This window comes from Solea senegalensis, linkage group LG3 (assembly GCF_019176455.1).
Source record: "Solea senegalensis isolate Sse05_10M linkage group LG3, IFAPA_SoseM_1, whole genome shotgun sequence".
Classification (NCBI taxonomy): domain Eukaryota; kingdom Metazoa; phylum Chordata; class Actinopteri; order Pleuronectiformes; family Soleidae; genus Solea; species Solea senegalensis.
The window spans coordinates 32429137-32447384 of NC_058023.1; the positions used below are offsets into that span (position 1 = coordinate 32429137).

General features: G+C 41.4%; 1 protein-coding gene and 1 long non-coding RNA gene across 2 annotated transcripts; one reads left to right on the forward strand and one right to left on the reverse strand.

Moving 5' to 3' along the window:
* The first annotated feature begins 434 nt into the window (after nucleotides 1–434).
* corin (corin, serine peptidase) lies at nucleotides 435–17764 on the forward strand. Its single transcript, XM_044021126.1, has 24 exons — nucleotides 435–553; nucleotides 2426–2576; nucleotides 4348–4683; nucleotides 6279–6390; nucleotides 6489–6593; nucleotides 6827–7059; nucleotides 7144–7257; nucleotides 8216–8323; nucleotides 8557–8667; nucleotides 9325–9447; nucleotides 9554–9670; nucleotides 9965–10196; nucleotides 10750–10892; nucleotides 11011–11118; nucleotides 11204–11317; nucleotides 11416–11526; nucleotides 12265–12388; nucleotides 12497–12625; nucleotides 12918–12967; nucleotides 13677–13863; nucleotides 13952–14114; nucleotides 14198–14306; nucleotides 15030–15163; nucleotides 15264–17764. Exons 1-24 carry the CDS (start codon nucleotides 491–493, stop codon nucleotides 15444–15446), a joined length of 3360 nt encoding a protein of 1119 aa, XP_043877061.1. The 5' UTR covers nucleotides 435–490; the 3' UTR covers nucleotides 15447–17764.
* Nucleotides 2511–6901, reverse strand: LOC122766357. Its single transcript, XR_006360061.1, has 3 exons — nucleotides 6841–6901; nucleotides 3494–3622; nucleotides 2511–2573 (listed from the first exon to the last, which is right to left on the reverse strand). It is a non-coding gene; the product is annotated as an uncharacterized LOC122766357 (long non-coding RNA).
* Nucleotides 17765–18248: the final 484 nt, after the last annotated feature.

The window sequence follows — 18248 nt, forward strand, 5'->3', positions numbered from 1 at the left end:
TTCCTTTTTGTTTGTTTGAAAATTAAAAAAATAAAATGTAAAAAACCCATTGTCATTGTTATGATTTTTAACTGAAACAAAATGTTTCTCTTTTCCAGGTCGGCCGTTCAGAATCTGAAGAAAGATTTGTTTTACAGACGGGGGGCGCTATCTTTCAGAATGTATTCGTTAAGCTAATCCCATCGCGTTCTTTTCACATTTACTTTTTTCAATTTTTTTCTTCTGCTTTTTCTAGCCTTTTTTAAATGCGTAAAAACAAAACTAACCTTGTGACACTAGACGCGCGCACGAGGCTCATGTCCCAGCATGCACTTGATGGTGAAGTGTGTTCACGTGCAGACGACCTGAGCCGTGTGTGTGTGTGTGTAAGAGAGAGAGGGGAGAGTGGGAGAGTGGGCGGAGCCAGCGTGTCTCGAGCTAGTTGCCGGAGCAGCTCGCGGACAGCAGACAGAGGGATGGTCTCGCGCTCGGCGGCGGGCAGCAGCAGGTCATGTTGTCCGCGCGGCGGGAGACCTGCCCGCGTGTCACCTTCAGCGGAGCGGGAAGTGCCACGGTGAGTATGTGTGTGTTTTTCCCGCCGTTAGTGTGTCAGGTTTGAGGTGATGTCCTTCATTTCAGCTGCTGTCTCCTTGTCTCTGTCCTCTGTGTGTGTGTGTGTATGTGTGTGTCCTCTCAGTTTACATCAGTAAAAGCAGCCATTTTATGTCCATACATTAATATTTACATGAATAAAACTCAAAGTTTATCAGTTAAATTTCTAGTGTTAATTTTCCTCGTCTTCTGTCACAGATTTGGCCAAAATTCAGTCACAATTTTTAAAAATTTGCTCCAAGCTAACTAGCTAACTTCATTTTGTAAAGATAAAATTAGTCTAAAAACATTGATTTATGTCAAGTTTTTTCAAATTAAAGCAGCAAACGTTCACATTTGAAGTTGGAATTTGGGCTAAACTAATTTTCCCGTTTATTATTAGTTAGTTTCATAAAACCTGTAAAAAAAAAGAAGTTAAAATAAATAATGTTGGTTTGTGTTGATAAATAAACGGTTTACATTAAAAAAGAGCACTCGTAACTAAAGTTGTTGACGACTTGTTTTTGCAGTTATTTCTATTTAAATATTGTCTATTTTTGTTTGTAAAAGTGTTAAATGTTGATTATCATTCTTTCAGAGGAACAATCACTGCAAAGTTATCATTGTCTTCTTACATTTTCATCATTTTATTGTGTAATTATTTTAAATCATGTCCCGTTTTGATGTGAAGTAAATGTTTGATGAAGTTACACTTTTATAAATCTAATATGCATTATTTAACCCCGATAAAGTGGAAACCAGGAAACATCATGTCATTGTTTTAAAGGAATAAACTTAAACTCAGTCTCAGTGCAATAATAAATATATAATTGTAATAAAGACTTTTGGTTTTTCCACGTTAAACTCAATGTTTTTTTTCTTTTTATATTAATTTTTATCACAAACTGTATGGAAAATAATCGCTTGGATCTTATTTAATGTTTAATGTTCATGTTTTAACTTTATAATAATAATGATAACGTGTGTATTAATGGAAAGTTAACCATCCAAAGTAACAGATCTTTCTGTTACTGAAGATTTCTCTTCAGTTTATTACATTATTTCACCTGAAAAATGTGACAAAATATGTTTTTAATGTTTTAAAATTCACCATCATGTGTTTTCTGTTGGCCTTTGTTAAAACGATGATTTAAATTTTAATGACAAACTATTGTTTATAAACATCACATACTTTGAACGTCTACTTTTTCTTTTCAGTTTCCGTCGTTTTATATCATTTTAGCCTTCAAAATAAAAGCCCACAAGTAACGTGAGATATTTTTAAAGTTTCTTTTCTATAGCTAAAGTCAACAAATATATATATATATATATATATGTGTGTGTGTGTGTATGTATATATATTTTTGTTGTTATATGATCTGAATGCTAAGATGCTAGCATGATCTTTGTCAATTCTCCGATTGACAAAGATCAATATTTGAATTAAAATATTGTGATCAATCCTGGTAAAGAAGATGTTTAAAATGGTTTGGTGATTAGACGTGAGGCTCTCGCAAATACACTGATTAAATGATTGATTTATAATCGATCGACTGATCAGCGTATTAGAGAGAAAGAGAGAGAGCAGTATTTACAGCAGTGGTTGCTGTTTTGTGGTGTCAGGTGTCACTTTGTCGTCATGTGACTTCAAAAATAACTTCAACGGAAACACACACTGGGACACACATACATACACACACACACACTGCCTCAGTAAAAATAACCACAGGACTTTGGGGGCGGAGCTTTGTGGGCTTACATCGTCAGTGTTTGCTCCTCTGAAGTCACTTGTTTGTTGTTGTTGTTGTTGTTGTTGTTGTTGTCCGTTTTTAACTCCTCCCCCTGTGTCCTCCAGACTCTGACTCCTGGACCTGAGATGGCGATGGGCGGGGAGGCGTGTCCTCACAAGCTGGGATCCACCAATCACCTGCGACTCCTCCTCTACATCCTGATTCCCACTGTCAGCCTGTTGGCGGCGCTGCTGCTGCTCGTCCTGGCACTCACTGGTACACACACACACACACACACACATGCTCGTGCTGGTTTATGGGATGTCTGAGCTCTGATATTGAAGGGTTAATGCAGGATTTTTAAATTCCTGTAGAAACTTCCGACTTCGCACTACAACTGGAACGCAGCGCTGACTGCACTGTGATCGCCCTCTGCTGTTGACAAACAGACAGAGACACAAGGATAAATCTATTTTAGTCACTAAATAAAAGACTCAGCTCGTATGTACGCCACTGTAAGTCTCCGATATTTTAAGAATATGTTCACATCCCACACCAAAGTCCATAGAGAAAATCAGCGATTTAAGCTTGTGGGGACACAGGAGCGGCTGCTCTACTGCTGCCTCGTGTGGTCACTTTGTGTCACTGAGGTGAATCAGAACAAAGGATTTTAAATGCCGAATTCACAAAATAAGACATTTGAAGATAGTGATGGAGGCAGCAATGGATCAACAGCTCCTGTGTATCTGTGAGCTTGAATCGCTGATTTTCTCTATGGGGTTTGGTGTGGGAGAGTGAGTGGTTTAGAAAACGTCCGTTTCCTGTCATGTTTTCGTGGACTGTGATTTATGAAGACATAAATTATTACAGATAAAGTCTCAGAGACTTTTATTCACAGTGGAAACAAAGGTTTTTATTTCTTCGCTTTAACACGAGCAGAAGAAGAAAAAGAAGAAGATGTGAACAGAATGATGGAGACGTGTGGGAGGAGAGATCTCACACACACACACACAGTCATCTTCTCATTAACTCACACGCCTGTTAATCAGCTTGTGTGTGTGTGTGTGTGGTGCTTCCTCTGGTCGCCATGACAGCGGGAAGACCCTCAGCCAATCAGAATCATTGAGACAGAAAGAATTTCAAATATTTGGACACAGGTAGTAAAAACAGCTTCTCCTCCTCTTTTCACCAACCTCCTTTCTTCTCTTTCATCCGTCGACGTCTCTCTTTTCCACCCTTTCATCTTTAACTCGTCTTCATCCTCGTCTCCTTCCGTTCCTTCCTTCTCTGGTGTCCTCGTGTCCTCACAGACTTCCGCACTCCTGTGACCAACGACAATAAATAAAGTTGTCTCTGTTTACGAGGTCAAAGGTAGAAAATGTGTTTCTCACGTCGTCTCACAGCGTGAATTCTTCTCCTCCTCCTTTCATCTTTTCTTCTTCTCCTTCTGCAGCTGTTTTCTGTTTTCTCTCCTCCTCGACTCATTACACACACACACACACAGACACTGCCATTACGATGTGTGTGTGTTTCTCACCATTAAACACTTAATGGTTTTTCTTTGTTCCTTATGTTAGACTGTGACTGAATTTATGTCTTTTCTTGTTATGTGATCTCAGTAAAGACGGGTATATATATATATGTGTGTATATGTATATATATATATGTATATGTATATATACATATACATATATATGTATTTATATATGTACATATATACACAGTGTGTGATAACGCTGAAGAAAACGTGATACATCCAAAGAAGACGTGATGACATCTGAAGAAAATGCGAAATATCTGAAGAAAACACGATAAATCTGAAGAAAATGCGATAAATCTGAAGAAAACATGATAAATCTGAAGAAAATGCGATAAATCTGAAGAAAATGTGATAAATCTGAAGAAAACACGAGGTAACTGAAGAAAACACGATGACAAACTTGGTGAAGTGTTAAGGAAGCGTGGTGATGATGTCATCGCCTGCTTTGCTGTGATTGGCTGACGATGTTTGTTTACGGTTGCTTGTTTTTTTGTTGTTTTTTTTCAGGTATATTTGGCGGCAGCCTCTTGTACTCTAACCCGCTCCCCTCCCCTGAGCCCATTGCCGATAGCGACCACAGTTACCATGGCAACAGCACAAGCCCCTCCCTCGAGGCGGAGAACGTCACATCCTGGCTGCGAAATCGCAGCGGCGGCAGCAAGGACAGCGATGATGTCACATACCACAACGAGAGCACACCCTCTGTTGCCGCTAGACTCCGCCCACCTTCTTACACTCAGGCCACACCCACTCAGCACTACACACAGCCTCCTGATTGGCTGACAACTGTGACATCGCTGAGCTCCGCCTGGCCGTTGAGCACCACAGCGACGCCTGACACAGGTAACACACCCTCAAAAACGCTGTTGATCTTTGTTACTGAGGTTTGTAAAGCACTCACTCTCCCACACCAAACTCCACAGAGAAAACCAGTGATTTTTTAACATCACACACACACAGGAGTTGTTGATCCACTGCTGCCTCCATCACTAAGTTCAATTGTCTTATTTTGTCAATTCGGCATTTGAAATTCTTCGTTAAGATTCATCTCAGTGACACTAAGTGACCACACGAGGCAGCAGCAGACCAGCAGCTCCTGTGCCAGCGTGAGCTAAAAACGCTGATGTCGTAGACGTCAGCTGACACAGATTTTGTCAAGTGAGTCATGAGTTCGCCCTTCAAAAAAAAACAAGGACTAACCCTTTAAGCTCAGTGCACCGACAGTGCACCGTCCACATGGAGCCATGGCTTTAGCAACATTAACAAGTCTGACTACGGATGCGTGCGAGTGCAGCGTCACTCTGTCTCTGTCCGTCCTGCTGTCTCACTCTGTCCTATCACTGTGTCCATTTCTGTCAAATGCCAAAACTTTATTAGTCTCTATGACAGCAGACAGGACGAGTTCATGTCTACTGTCCTCTACTGACGGAGCTTCTGTGTGTGTGTGTGTGTGTGATGATAAATCACTCTATTTTAAAATTCTCCTCGTCTCTGCTGCTCTACTGTCCTTCAGTCTCTCTCTCTCTCTCTCTCTCTCTCTCTCTCTCTGTGTATTAAAGTGTAGTTGAGGTGAATGCTAATGAGACGTCCTCTCCTCTGATTGGCCGCTGCCTGGTCACCAGACTGACAGGGCATTTTACCTCTTTATAGCATTTTAGCATGTTGTCTTTATTGTTATGTTTTTAACGTACACGTTGAACCAACATTCTGTGATGTTAGCCTGGTGAAACGAACACACAAGCTAACACACAAGCTAATCTTCATCAGGACAGTTCACTATTAGCATAACATCATTAGCCTCACTAAGAAGTATCTCTGATGCTAGCATCTGGCTAATAGCGAGATTGTCCCAATGTAATTCACAACGTTGCACCATGATTTCATATCGGTAATGCTTGGTAGCTAATTTGTCGTCAAGGTGAATGCTAACAAGCTCTCCTGTCTTCTGATTGGACACTGCACAGTCACCTGACTGACACAGTGTGAGAATTTTTTTTCTCCAATATTGTTAGCCTGGTGAAGCTAACACGCACCTTTTAACATTTACACCTAATACGAATGCATAGCATATTTTACAGCTAATTTTGTTAAACTTAAACACTAGCGGCCATTTTTTCCCTCTAGTGCCTCACTGAGAGATATTTCTGATGCTAATAATGAGATTTTGCTTGATTTTAGATTTGTAACACTTATGTGTGTAGTCAAGGTGAATGCTAGTTAGCCGCCCTGTCTTCTGATTGGATGCTTAGCGTAACAGGGCGTTAAAGTCGTACCGTAGCAGTTAGCCTACAGCATAGCATATTTTTTCAGTGTGATTCAAACATTGAACTAAAACAAGCTCATGTGTCAGAATAATGTCCACGATTAGCATAGCATTGAGGACCCGCGTTTATTGAGTTAAAACAAACGATTATGGTGCGTTGTTTTTTTTCCTGCAGGTGTGTGTCAGCTGATCACAGAGCCACAGTGTCACATGCTGCCCTACAATCAAACATGGCTGTCCTCGTCCTTCGCTGTGGTGAAGAGCTCGGAGGTCGACATGTTGCTAAGGTAACTGCACACATACACACACACACACCTGTCAATCATGAGGCGTTAGCTGAGTGCTAAAATGTGTGTGTATGTGTGTGTGTGTGTGTGTTCTTCAGGTTCTTCAGCTACCTCAGCAGACTCTCCTGCTACAGACACATCATGCTGTTCGGCTGCTCGTTAGCGCTGCCAGAGTGCGTCGGTGTCGACGGCGCAAACAACAGGTGACGACTCATTTCACGTCAGATTGAGTCGATACGATATTTTAAGAACGCGTTCACGTCTTTATTTCACTGTTAGACAGACTTTTCCAACAGGAAACTGACGGTGTGGGAGAGTGAGTGGTTTTCAAACGTCAGTTTCCTGTTGGAGACGTCTGTCTAACAGTGAAATAAAGAAACAACCACACTATAGAATGCCTAAACTATCTCTTTATTGTGTGTGTGTGTGTGTGCAGGCGCGTTGTGTTACCTTGTGCGTCGTTCTGCGAGGCGGCAAGGGAAGGCTGCGAGCCCGTCCTCCAGATGTTCAACGCCTCCTGGCCGGAGTTCCTGCGCTGCTCTCAGTTCAGCAACATCACGTCCACTTCACCGCCACCTTCTTCATCATCATCATCACCGTCACCCATGGCAACAGCAGGCCCCGCCCCCCCCGCCTGCTTCACGCCGCGACAGATGAAAGGGAAACCATGTGAGTGAAACTGAGAGACAGAGATGCTGACGTCGCAGTGACGTCACCGCGTCGTTCACACTCTCTCCTCTGATTGGTTGGCAGCGGTGTGCGGCGGGAAGGACCACTTCCTGTGCGCGACGGGGATTTGTGTCCCCCAGAAACTGGTCTGCAACGGCTACAACGACTGCGACGACTGGAGCGACGAGTCGCACTGCGGTGAGACGCACTTTCACACCGAACTAACACTAAACTCAACCCAAACTGAGAAAATTAGGTTCTCACTTGTTAGGACCAGGTTTTGGTCTCAATGAGGACTTACTGGTCAGTGTTTATGACACACACACACACACACAGAGCTGTTTAAATAGCAGGGAAAGTTCTCTGCTCGTTGTCGTGGTGACACGCCTGTGTCTGACTGAGTGGAAGACAGGATCGTGAAAGTTCCCGTCTAATGTGCGGCAGAGACGTGGTCGCTATGGCGACGCACCGTGTCAATAGGCAGGGACCGCTGGAATGTAAATAATGTGTTGGAAAGAGAGAGAGGGAGAAGGTGAATGTCTCTCGCCCTCTCTCTGAACTCCCCGTCAGCTCTTTTTTGTTTTGTTGGGTTTTTTTTAACTAGAGGAGGATGTTTGTCGCTGTAAAAGTCAAACAAACAAGAGGCGGAAAAGACGAGCAGTACTCAAGACAAGAGACACAAAGTCAGCACTGATTATGCTGTGAAAACAACAATATCTACGTCAGCTTCAGTCTGCGACGTCTTTAGAACACGTTCACGTCTTTATCTCACTGTGAGACAGACTTTTCAACAGGAAACTGACGTTTGTAAACCACTCACTCTCCCACACCAAAGCCCAGAGAGAAAATCAGTGATTTTAACATCACAAGAGCTGCCGGTCTACTGCTGCCTCGTGTGGTCACTTTGTGTCACTGAGGTCAGTCTGAACAAAGGATTTCAAATGACGAATTGACAAAATAAGACATTTGAACTTAGTGACGGAGGCAGCAGTGAATCAACAACTCCTGTGTGTGTGTGTGTGTGTGACGTTAAAATCACTGATTTTCTCTATGGGGTTTGGGAGAGTGAGTGATTTACAAACAAACAATTTTAATTCAAATAATTAAAACTAATCTCTCTCTCTCTCTCTCTCTCTCACTCTCTCTCTCTCTCCAGTGTGTACAGATGGAGAGTTTCGTTGTAACACTGGTCGGTGTCTCTCGCCCGCTCTGGTGTGTGACGGTTATGACGACTGTGGAGACCTGAGCGACGAACTGAACTGTGGTGAGAGAGGACGCACACGCACACTCTGACGCAGTGTGTCAGGGAATCCACCACCTGTCTGTCTGTCTGTCTGCCAACACAGTATCATGTTGTGAAGGTTTCTTGTTTCTCTCAGCTGTTCATGTGCTTTTATTTTGGTGAACAGTGACTGTTCATGTTCTGAACGCGCATGTGTGTGTGTGCGTGTGTGTGTGTGTGTGTGTGCGTGCGCGCGTGTGTACGCATGTGTGCAGTGTGTGACCTGACCCGTGAACATCGCTGTGCTGACGGCCGCTGTGTGTCCAGAGACTGGCTGTGTGACGGAGACCACGACTGTCTGGACAAGTCTGACGAGCTCAACTGCTGTGAGTTACCATGGAAACCATGGAAACGTGACTGTATATCATGGTATATCACACATACACTCCTGTACATCATAACATAACACATTTCATGGCCATATGACAGTTTTATCACATTTGTTACATTACGTTACGTGAAATTACGTTATATGAAGTTATGTTATGTTACGTTACTTTAAGTTACGTTACGTGAAGTTGCATTATATGTAGTTACGTTACGTGAAGTTACGTTATATTAAATTACATTACATGAAGTTACGTTACATTACATGAAGTTACATTACGTTATATGAAGTTATGTTACGTGAAGTAACGTTATATTGTTACGTGAATTTACGTTATATGAAGTTATGTTAAACTAAGTTACGTGACATGAAGTTAAGTTTCATGAGATTGTGTTACATTTAATGCTCATGTTACTCAATCGTACGTGAGATTACGCTGATAAACGGATCACTGCAGTGATCAGATTATTCACACCTGCTACATTCACAGTATAAACAAAATGAAAACGTCACACGTCATAGTCAAAAGAAATATTATGAACTCTCAAATGTTCCAGAAAGTGAAAATGTGTCGACAATTAACGCTGAGTCACAGTCTGAGTCATGTCACTGATTATTGAAGATGGTGTGTGTGTGTGTGTGTGTGTGAGAGCAGCCTGTAAGAGTCAGGGTCTGCTGGAGTGCAGGAACGGTCAGTGTATTCCTTCAGCGTTTCGTTGCGACGGCGAGGACGACTGTAAAGACGGCAGTGACGAGGAGCAGTGCAACCGAGAGCAGAGTGAGACATCTGTCTGCATCACACCTATCTCACGTGTCATCATCCCTGCTCTTCTCTTTATATTAATCTGTGTGTGTGTGTGTGTATGTGTGTGTGTGTGTTCCAGCTCAGGGTGTGTGTGTTCCCGGTCAGCCCAGCTGTATCTCCACTTCCTGTCCGTCTGTGTGTGCGGGGAACAGCGCCACCTGTGACCCACGAAACAACAACAATAACACCAACTGTAGTGAGTCATCACTGTAAACCACTCACTCTCCCACACCAAAGTCCATAGAGAAAATCAGTGATTTTAACATCACAGCACACAGAAGTTGTTGATCCACTCCTCCATCACTAAATTCAAATGTCTTATTTTGAATTGATTGTTCTGATTTACCTCAGTGACCCAAAGTCACCACACGAGGCAGCAGCAGACCAGCAGCTCCTATGTCCCTGTGAGCTAAAATCACTGATTTTCTCTATGGGGTTTGGTGTGGGAGAGTGAGTCTAATCTCTCTCTCTCTCTCGCTCTCTCCCTCAGCTCGCTGTGAGTCCATCAGTCTGGAGCTGTGTATGAATCTTCCCTATAACCTGACCAGTTTTCCTAACTACCTGGGTCACCAGTCGCAGAGAGAAAGTTCCGTTTCCTGGGAGTCGTCTCTGTTTCCTGCTCTGGTTCAAACCGGTTGTTACCAGTTCCTCATGTTCTACGCCTGCACGCTGCTCGTCCCCAAGTGTGACCCCGTTACTCTGCAGAGGGTCCCGCCCTGCAGGTTAGCAACTAGTTGTCTGATAACCAACCTGACAGCAGCTAAATAACCTCATAACCTACTGATCAGCAACTAGTTAGTAACTAGTAACCAACCTGAGTGCAACTAATTAGGCAGTTAATCAAGTACCAACTAGTTAGCTGATTAACCAACCAGCCATGACATGTATGCAACTAGTTTGTACAATAACCTATTGACCAACCAATATGAAACTATTCTGTTCATGTCATCAGCAACAAGTTAATCTGTTGACCAACCGACCTGGAACTCGTTAGCCTGTTAACCAAGTGACTTACTTTCAGTTAGTTCTTTTAATCAACTGACTGAGTCTACACAGCTGCATACTCTGTTAATTAAGTACCTCATTAGCAACTAGTCTCTTAACTAACCAGCTTATGTGCATCTAGTTAGTCTGTTATTCAAGCACCTGATCAGCAGCTTGTCTGTTTTGTAGTTAGTCAGGTATTTAGTCTCTCAGTTAGTTATTAGTGAGTTAGTTGATAAGTTAATGTTAGTTACTTCATGAGTTAATGATCTGTCTCTCGGCCACCTGCAGGTCGTTGTGTCGTAATGCGAAGGAAAAGTGCGAGTCGGTGCTCGGCATTGTGGGATTGCAGTGGCCCGAGGACTCGGACTGCAGTCAGTTTCCCGAGGACAAAGGTGGCGCCCCCTGTCTGCTGCCCGAGGCAGGCGTCGACGGTACGGACGTCACCTTCATCAACGCTCTTCTTCTTCTTCTTACTGAAATTTATAAACCGTAAATTTATAAAATCAGTAAAATCTCTATATTGTTTCCTTGTCGTTGCCGCGGCGACAGAGTGCTCCCCCAGTCACTTCAAGTGTCGGTCGGGACGCTGCGTCCTGGCGTCCAAACGCTGCGACGGACATCTGGACTGTGACGACCACAGCGACGAGGATAACTGTGGTGAGTCAGCGTTTAAAAAAACTCACGAGTCAGCGCTAAACACACTCAGGTTAACTCTGTGTGTGTGTGTGTGTGTGTGTGACAGGCTGCTCAGAGCGCTCTCTGTGGGAGTGTCCCGGCAGCAGCGTGTGCATCAAAGCTAGCATGATCTGCGACGGGTTCCCAGACTGCCCCCTGCTGGTGGACGAGGCTAACTGCTGTGAGGCTCAACACTCGCGTTAAAACATTCCGATGCTTTGTGTCACTGTTGATGATGATGATGATGATGATGATGTGTGTGTGTGGTTGTTTCCGTAGCGACGTGCAAAGACAACGAACTTTCCTGCAACAACCACCAGTGCGTTCATCGCACGCTGTGGTGCGACGGAAAGAAACACTGCTCCGACAGTTCGGACGAGTGGGACTGTGGTACGACACACACACACACACACACACACATATATATATATATACCGTAACAATATGGAATGGGACATTGTGTGATATTAGCACATTTTGCGATAAAAATGTGATTGTTTTAGTTTACGACAGATCATCGCAATTTGTTTCGTTCACAATAAGTGATCATTTTTACATCGTCCCACCTTTGTGATTGATTGTTCTGCAGTTTGACAAAAGCGTAACTTTCTGTTCTAAGCCCCGCCCAAAACACTGGAAGTCGTGGCTTTTTTTTATAACACATATCGGAGCAATATGGGATGGTACAGTATATTATATTTCAGGTAAAAATCACTCACAATAAGTGATTTCAGCGATATTTTACTAGTTTGAATCATATTATCGCAATTTGTTTTTGGTCACGTTGTGTGTGGCAGTAAAACTTATATCGTCCCACGTTTGTCAGATTATCGCAATTATTTATAAGTTTGGCAGGGATATTTTTATTATCATTTGTTATGTTGCATTTTTGTAACTTTTTTGTTAACGCTAGTCATGTTTTTGTATGATTTTTATCATCACGAATGTTAATTGAGTTTTTTTCCGACCACCTAATCGATGCGTAGATGGCTCCGCCTTTTTCAGTTTACAAATGTTTTTTTTCCTGATATAGCAATAATTTCATGTTTATAATCGCGTAATGTTTATACGTTATAATGTTTATAATATTAAATCTCAGTCACGTGATTCCTCTGTGTTGATCCGCAGTGTCTCTTTCCGATCGATCGGGTTCCGTGTTGACCGTGTCCAGGTCGGCGGCTGAATATCAGGTGTGCGCCGACGAGTGGAACCACGAGTTGAGTCAACTCACCTGCGCCCAGCTGGGACTAGGGTAAGGTTAGTAACACACACACACACACACATAAACACACACGCACACTTTGTGACAAATTACATTTCCTGTGTGTGTGTGTGTGTGTGTGTGTGTGCGCGTGTGCAGGGTTCCATCGTCTGTTTCCATGGTAGCAGACCAGCCTGGTGTCCCGGGCCGTCGCCGCTGGTTACACGTCCACCCTGAGTGGAACCTGAGGAACGGTTCTGCTCTTCAGGCACGACTGGAGAAGAGAAGGTAGCGCCACCACCTGGAACCAAACCAGTATAGACTGAATGTGTTTATGTGAGAGGAGATTCTTGTTCAGATAATTAACCTCTGCTGCCCCCTGGAGGTTTAAAAAAGGACATTTCACACAAGTTTTTCTGATTTCTTCAATTATTGTTGTTCTTTTGTATGCAGATGATGCAATGATTCACTCCTCTACACCAAATTTGTCACCCATGGCCCAACTGTGGGTCCTGACCCAGGCTTTTGGAACCATTACTCTACACTTTTTACAATGCCTTAATCTCTCTCTGTCTCATAGTCACGCGTGTCATTCCAGGAAGAGAGTTTCACTTCTTTGCACCAGAGAAGGTAAAGATTTCAATTTCCACAAAACATTAAAATAAATCAATTAACAAAATGTTAAGTTAAGTTCCTCCCTACATGCTAATGTAATGCTAGCAACATTAGCTAGCTAGCTAATATCTTCAAATAGTGTCATGCTTACGAGACACTATTTTTATATTTTATTTTATTCATGACATCGTAACTGGACAATTCCTGAAAGTGCAGAGTTTGCTCAAATTGGAAGTAACTATTTGTTTTCAAAAATAATCTTTTTGATTAATGGAAATGATTTTACTAATGCAGTTTTAGCAACATTAGCTGGCTAGCCAAAGAGCCATTAAATATAATGTGTGAGTTGTTATTGAGGCCTAAACATATCTTCAGATGCTAACGCGTTCCCCAAATTTGCTAATTGAACACAAATTGTTCTAAATGGTTTAGCATCAGTAAAAACTGCAAAAGCTAAAAGTAGCAAATGTTTTGGGGGAGGAGGGTGTCAATTAAAAGCTAGCAAAGAGTGACAGATGCTAACATAACCATATTCTCATGATTTTAGCTAATTAAACACAAATTGTTTGAAATTTTACACGTCGTAAACATAAAATCACGAAAATCTGCTAAAATCGAACTGAACAAATATTTTATTATCAAAATAATTGATTAATTCATAAAATGCTAGTAAAAATGTAAGAATAGTGATGTAATGCTCCCTCTCTCTCTCTGTCTCTGGTAGAGTGTGGTCTCCGTCCATCACTGGGTGTCTTCCCGCACAGGAAGAAGAGGATCCTGGGAGGGCGGGTGTCACGGCGAGGGGCATGGCCCTGGCAGTGCTCGCTGCAGAGCGGTCCGAGCGGACACGTGTGCGGCTGTGTCCTCATCGCACGGCGGTGGGCGCTAACTGTCGCCCACTGCTTTGAGGGGTGAGACAGGTGGACATGGAGGGAGGGGGAGGTGGGGGCGGGGCGTTGGTTATGATGATGTCACGTTGTAATGACATGTTTCCACCAGGAGGGAGAGCGCTGAGCTGTGGAAGGTGGTGCTCGGCCTCAACAACCTGGACCACCCCGGCGCTGACAGTCAGACCCGCGGCGTGCGCTCCATCATCGTTCACCCGCGCTACAACCGCGCGGTCGTCGACTACGACATCAGCGTGGTGCAGCTGGACTCCGAGGTCACTGCGCTGCGCCGACGCTCAGTATTGATTATCGGCAGTATTCGGGCAGTATTGATGAGACCTTTTTTCTTCTCTCACAGGTGGAGGAGACGCCATTGGTCAGACCCGTGTGTCTCCCTCAGTTTGGCGAGCTGCCGTCACCTGACTCCTACTGTTACATCACAGGCTGGGGTCACATGGGCAACAGGAGTGAGGACACACACACACACACATTTTACTGTCGTCTCATTCAGGGTCAACAAAAATGTCCTCATGAATCCAGTTTTCTATTGAAGTGAGGGAAAACTACGTTAATCCTCTACACAGCAAGAGATGCTAATTACTACAGATATATATATGTGTATATATATATTCATATACTGTATATGTATATGTTTGGATGTGCATACATATATACACGTATACAGTATATGTATGTATATAAGTTTGTGTGTGTATCATTTAATCATTTGTTTTAATGTAAATATTTAACTTTTTTGCTAGCTGTAAATTCTAAGTCAAGTAGAATTTTTTTTTGTTCTGATTTATTACAAAAATATAATCTTAAGTCATTTCGCTCCTATCATGATATCTGTTTGTTGCTACAGTTAGCATTACCCTCTCTGCTCCCTCACATGACGTCGTGAACATTTTCGTGCCACTTCGCGCCGGCTAGATTGCAAAGCACAGATGTAGCATATGTGCAAATTTAACTCTCGAGACAAGGAAACTAAACTTGATAGCCGCTAATAGCATCATAGCAAACCCAGAAATGACTGTGAACACACAACAGTGCATCCATCCCACAGCTAACTGCTAATGTTGTGAGTAAGAACCGTTTCCCAGAAACGAGGCTTAATTCACTAAATAAAATTGAGCAGATTTTGATTAAAGGTAAAAGGAACGACGTTAACATATCTTTGTTTGTGTCAGTGCCCTTTAAGCTGCAGGAGGGCGAAGTTCGGATCATCTCTTTGTCCCAGTGTCAGTCTTACTTTGACATGAAGACCATCACTCCCAGAATGCTTTGTGCGGGTTACGACGCTGGAACCGTCGACTCCTGCATGGTAACGTGAAAATCTGTCCGTCAACTTCAGACGAGATGAATTGATTCATAAGATAGGATAGTTAAATATGATTTTTTTAAGTGAGTGTGTGTGTGTGCAGGGCGACAGCGGTGGTCCGCTGGTGTGCGAGGAGGACGGCGGTCGCTGGACATTGTTCGGTCTAACGTCGTGGGGCAGCGTGTGCTTCAGTAAAGTCCTCGGACCCGGAGTTTACAGCAACGTGACGCACTTCACGCCTTGGATCCAACAACAGATCTACACACACACATACCTGAGTGACTAAGACACACACACACACACCTTCAGTTCCTCTTAACTGTGCCTATATCTGAACTGATAGCCTTCAGAAGCTAACTGCTAACTCCACCAGCAGTAGTACAAACTAGTGTCACACATGCTAACTCGTTAGCTTGTAGAGCCATTGTCGTCGTTAACAAAGTAAATGTCACATTCACACAACTTAACATTCAGTAAACAATAAATAATTATTTTTATTACGACTTTATTCTACACACACACAGTGTGTACATATATATGTGTGTGGAAGCAAAACAAGGTCAGAAAAAGTTAAATTTTATTAAACTTTAAATATTTAAATAAATAATATCTAAATAGAATAAAAACACATATTGTTGCACAGTGAAAATTCTAAGTTTTTATTTAAAAGCAAATATATATATATACGTGTAAGTATAACAGTGTTTCCTACAGAATTAATGAAATCATTAGCAGTCTATATAATTATAATTATCGGGAAACATCCAGAATACTCAATGACAAATTTGCTGCTCTTTAAATTTTAGTTACTAAATAAAAGATTATTTGAAAAAAATGTAACTTTTCGATTTTTTTAGTTTACGAGATTAAATTTTGTGAAATTACACCTTTTTATATTTGAGATTTTAGTTATGTTTCATTTATTTGTAACTCGGAGGGAAAAAACTGTTTGAAATGTTTTTAGTTAAATGTTACAAAAATCAGGCGTTCGAACCCCCACAATGCTTCACTCTCTAGTGCCTGTACTTAAACCTAGCAGTAAAACAATTCGTTATCTGTTGGAGCTGCAACTAACTTTTTTTGGTCCAAAAATTTCAAAAGCTGGAATAGTTGCGACCTTGTTTTAATTATATATATAAAAAAACTCAAACTTTTGGTTATTAATTTAGTCAAAATGCATAATTGTATGTGTGGGTGCAAGAATTTTTCTTTTTTTTTTGAAACACGCAATTTATTTTAGCAGCTTTGACAGACTTTTGTTTGTCTGATTTTCTGAAGACACTTGGACACGAGTTGCTCACTTCCTGAAATCTTTTTTCTAACCTTGTGCTGTCACGTCTTATTTTTCTATACGTTTGGAAAAAATGTCTTCTCAGGATTCAAGGAGCGGCTTTTAAGAACTTTATCGTACACTTAACTATAGGTTTATAATTATGTCGTAAAACACTTACTAAAAACACACTGTATTAATGTATAATTAACCTTCCTAGTGGACGCGTGCGTACATAGACGTTTTGATATAAGCTCGACTAATATAGCAAACAAAACGAGGCGCTAAAAATTCTTAATGTATGCTTATAAACAGTTCATTAATGATCAGTAAGTAAAATATCACATTTAAAAGTTGTTAATCCAAGCTATTGAAAGAAACATGTTTTGAAGTGTAACTTTAGCATATTGCTAATGTTAGCAGTGCCAAATTGGTATGTGTTAAAAGAAGCTGTTTTGAAAGCGAACGCTTATATTAGCTAATAGACGCTAATACACACACAAAAAAGAAAAAACTGCCGAATTAGCGCCAGCTAGATTGTGAAGCACAAATGTAGCATCATTAATTAAGGGACTTGTTAGCAGTAAGGTACGTTACTATTTTGCGAAACTATTGTAATTTTAAATGCATCAGTTTACGCTAGCTAGGCATGCTAGCGAAACGTATCTAGCCATATATAAAGAACTGTCAAAACAGTAACACAGCTAACTGCTAAAGTTAGCTTTGGAAATAACAACTGTTTGTTGTTTAAAATATCATGAATATTGTGCAAATAAACGTCCAGGTGTCACTTTTACCAAAAAAAGAATAGTAATTAGTATCACCTTAAAAGACACATTTACACAGTATGAGCAAGAAAAGTGATGTTGGTTTATAGTCCAACGTTAGCATCTTTGTTTTTGAATTAGTTTGTTGTTTTAAGCCTCAAATGTCATTGAAAAAGTTAACATTGAGCTCATTGTAACGTTCATAAGCCAAAAAAAATTTTCACATATTTTTCTTGTTTGTTTTTAAAGAGTATAAAACGCGAGTGCGTCCTTCACGCTAACGTCAAACTGACATTGAACATTCCAAGTGGTCGTTGTTGTTTGGTTTTTTAAGAATATTTTTCTACAGCTTTTTGTAAGTCATGCTCCTTACACACGTGTGAATGTGTGTATGTTTCTATGTGATTTTGGCTTGTGTGCGTTTGTGATGTCACTTCCTGATTTAGCCGTTAGCAGCTATGATGGATTTAAATGCTTTAAGAAGCGACTGTCGTACGTGATGTTTGTGTAAACAGTGAATATTTGGTTTGTATCACCTCGTATCCACCAATAAAACTATACACACACCCTTGTGTCTGTGTGTGTGTGTGTGTGTGTGACTCAGCGTTAAAGTGGAACTAGTCGTCGTGCGCTGTTTCCACTTCCCCTGCTCTTTAAATAGCGATGAGATAGAAGTGGATTCATATTTAAGTTTAACTTAATATCTCTTTTGACAATTTTTATTTTTTATCTGGGATTTTAAAATAAAGCTGTCGTTTTCATGTCAGAATGTGGCTAATGCTAATGAGGCTAATAATAATACTAAAGCCAGAGCATATTTTTGTTTTGTTGTGCTAATTTGGAGCTAATGCTAATTTGTTTACCTTTTTTAGCAACTATTAGCGGTAATCACAACAAACAATACGGAAATAGTCATATTACATTATGTGCCAAGGTTTAACAGCACAATTGGTTGATCAATTTATTCGTATTATGTTATGACATTTTTCTTGTAATTTTACAACTTTATTCTGTAATATTACTTTTTTCAATTTATTATCACAATATTATG

What these genes read in the sequence shown, in the direction of transcription:
- corin (XM_044021126.1), top strand. Translation starts at nt 491, where the DNA reads ATGTTGTCCGCGCGGCGGGAGACCTGCCCGCGTGTCACCTTCAGCGGA. An exon ending in TTCGGACGAGTGGGACTGTG is followed by an intron (nt 11,527 to 12,264) that starts GTACGACACACA and finishes GTTGATCCGCAG; the next exon opens with TGTCTCTTTCCGATCGATCG. An exon ending in ACTTCTTTGCACCAGAGAAG is followed by an intron (nt 12,968 to 13,676) that starts GTAAAGATTTCA and finishes TGTCTCTGGTAG; the next exon opens with AGTGTGGTCTCCGTCCATCA.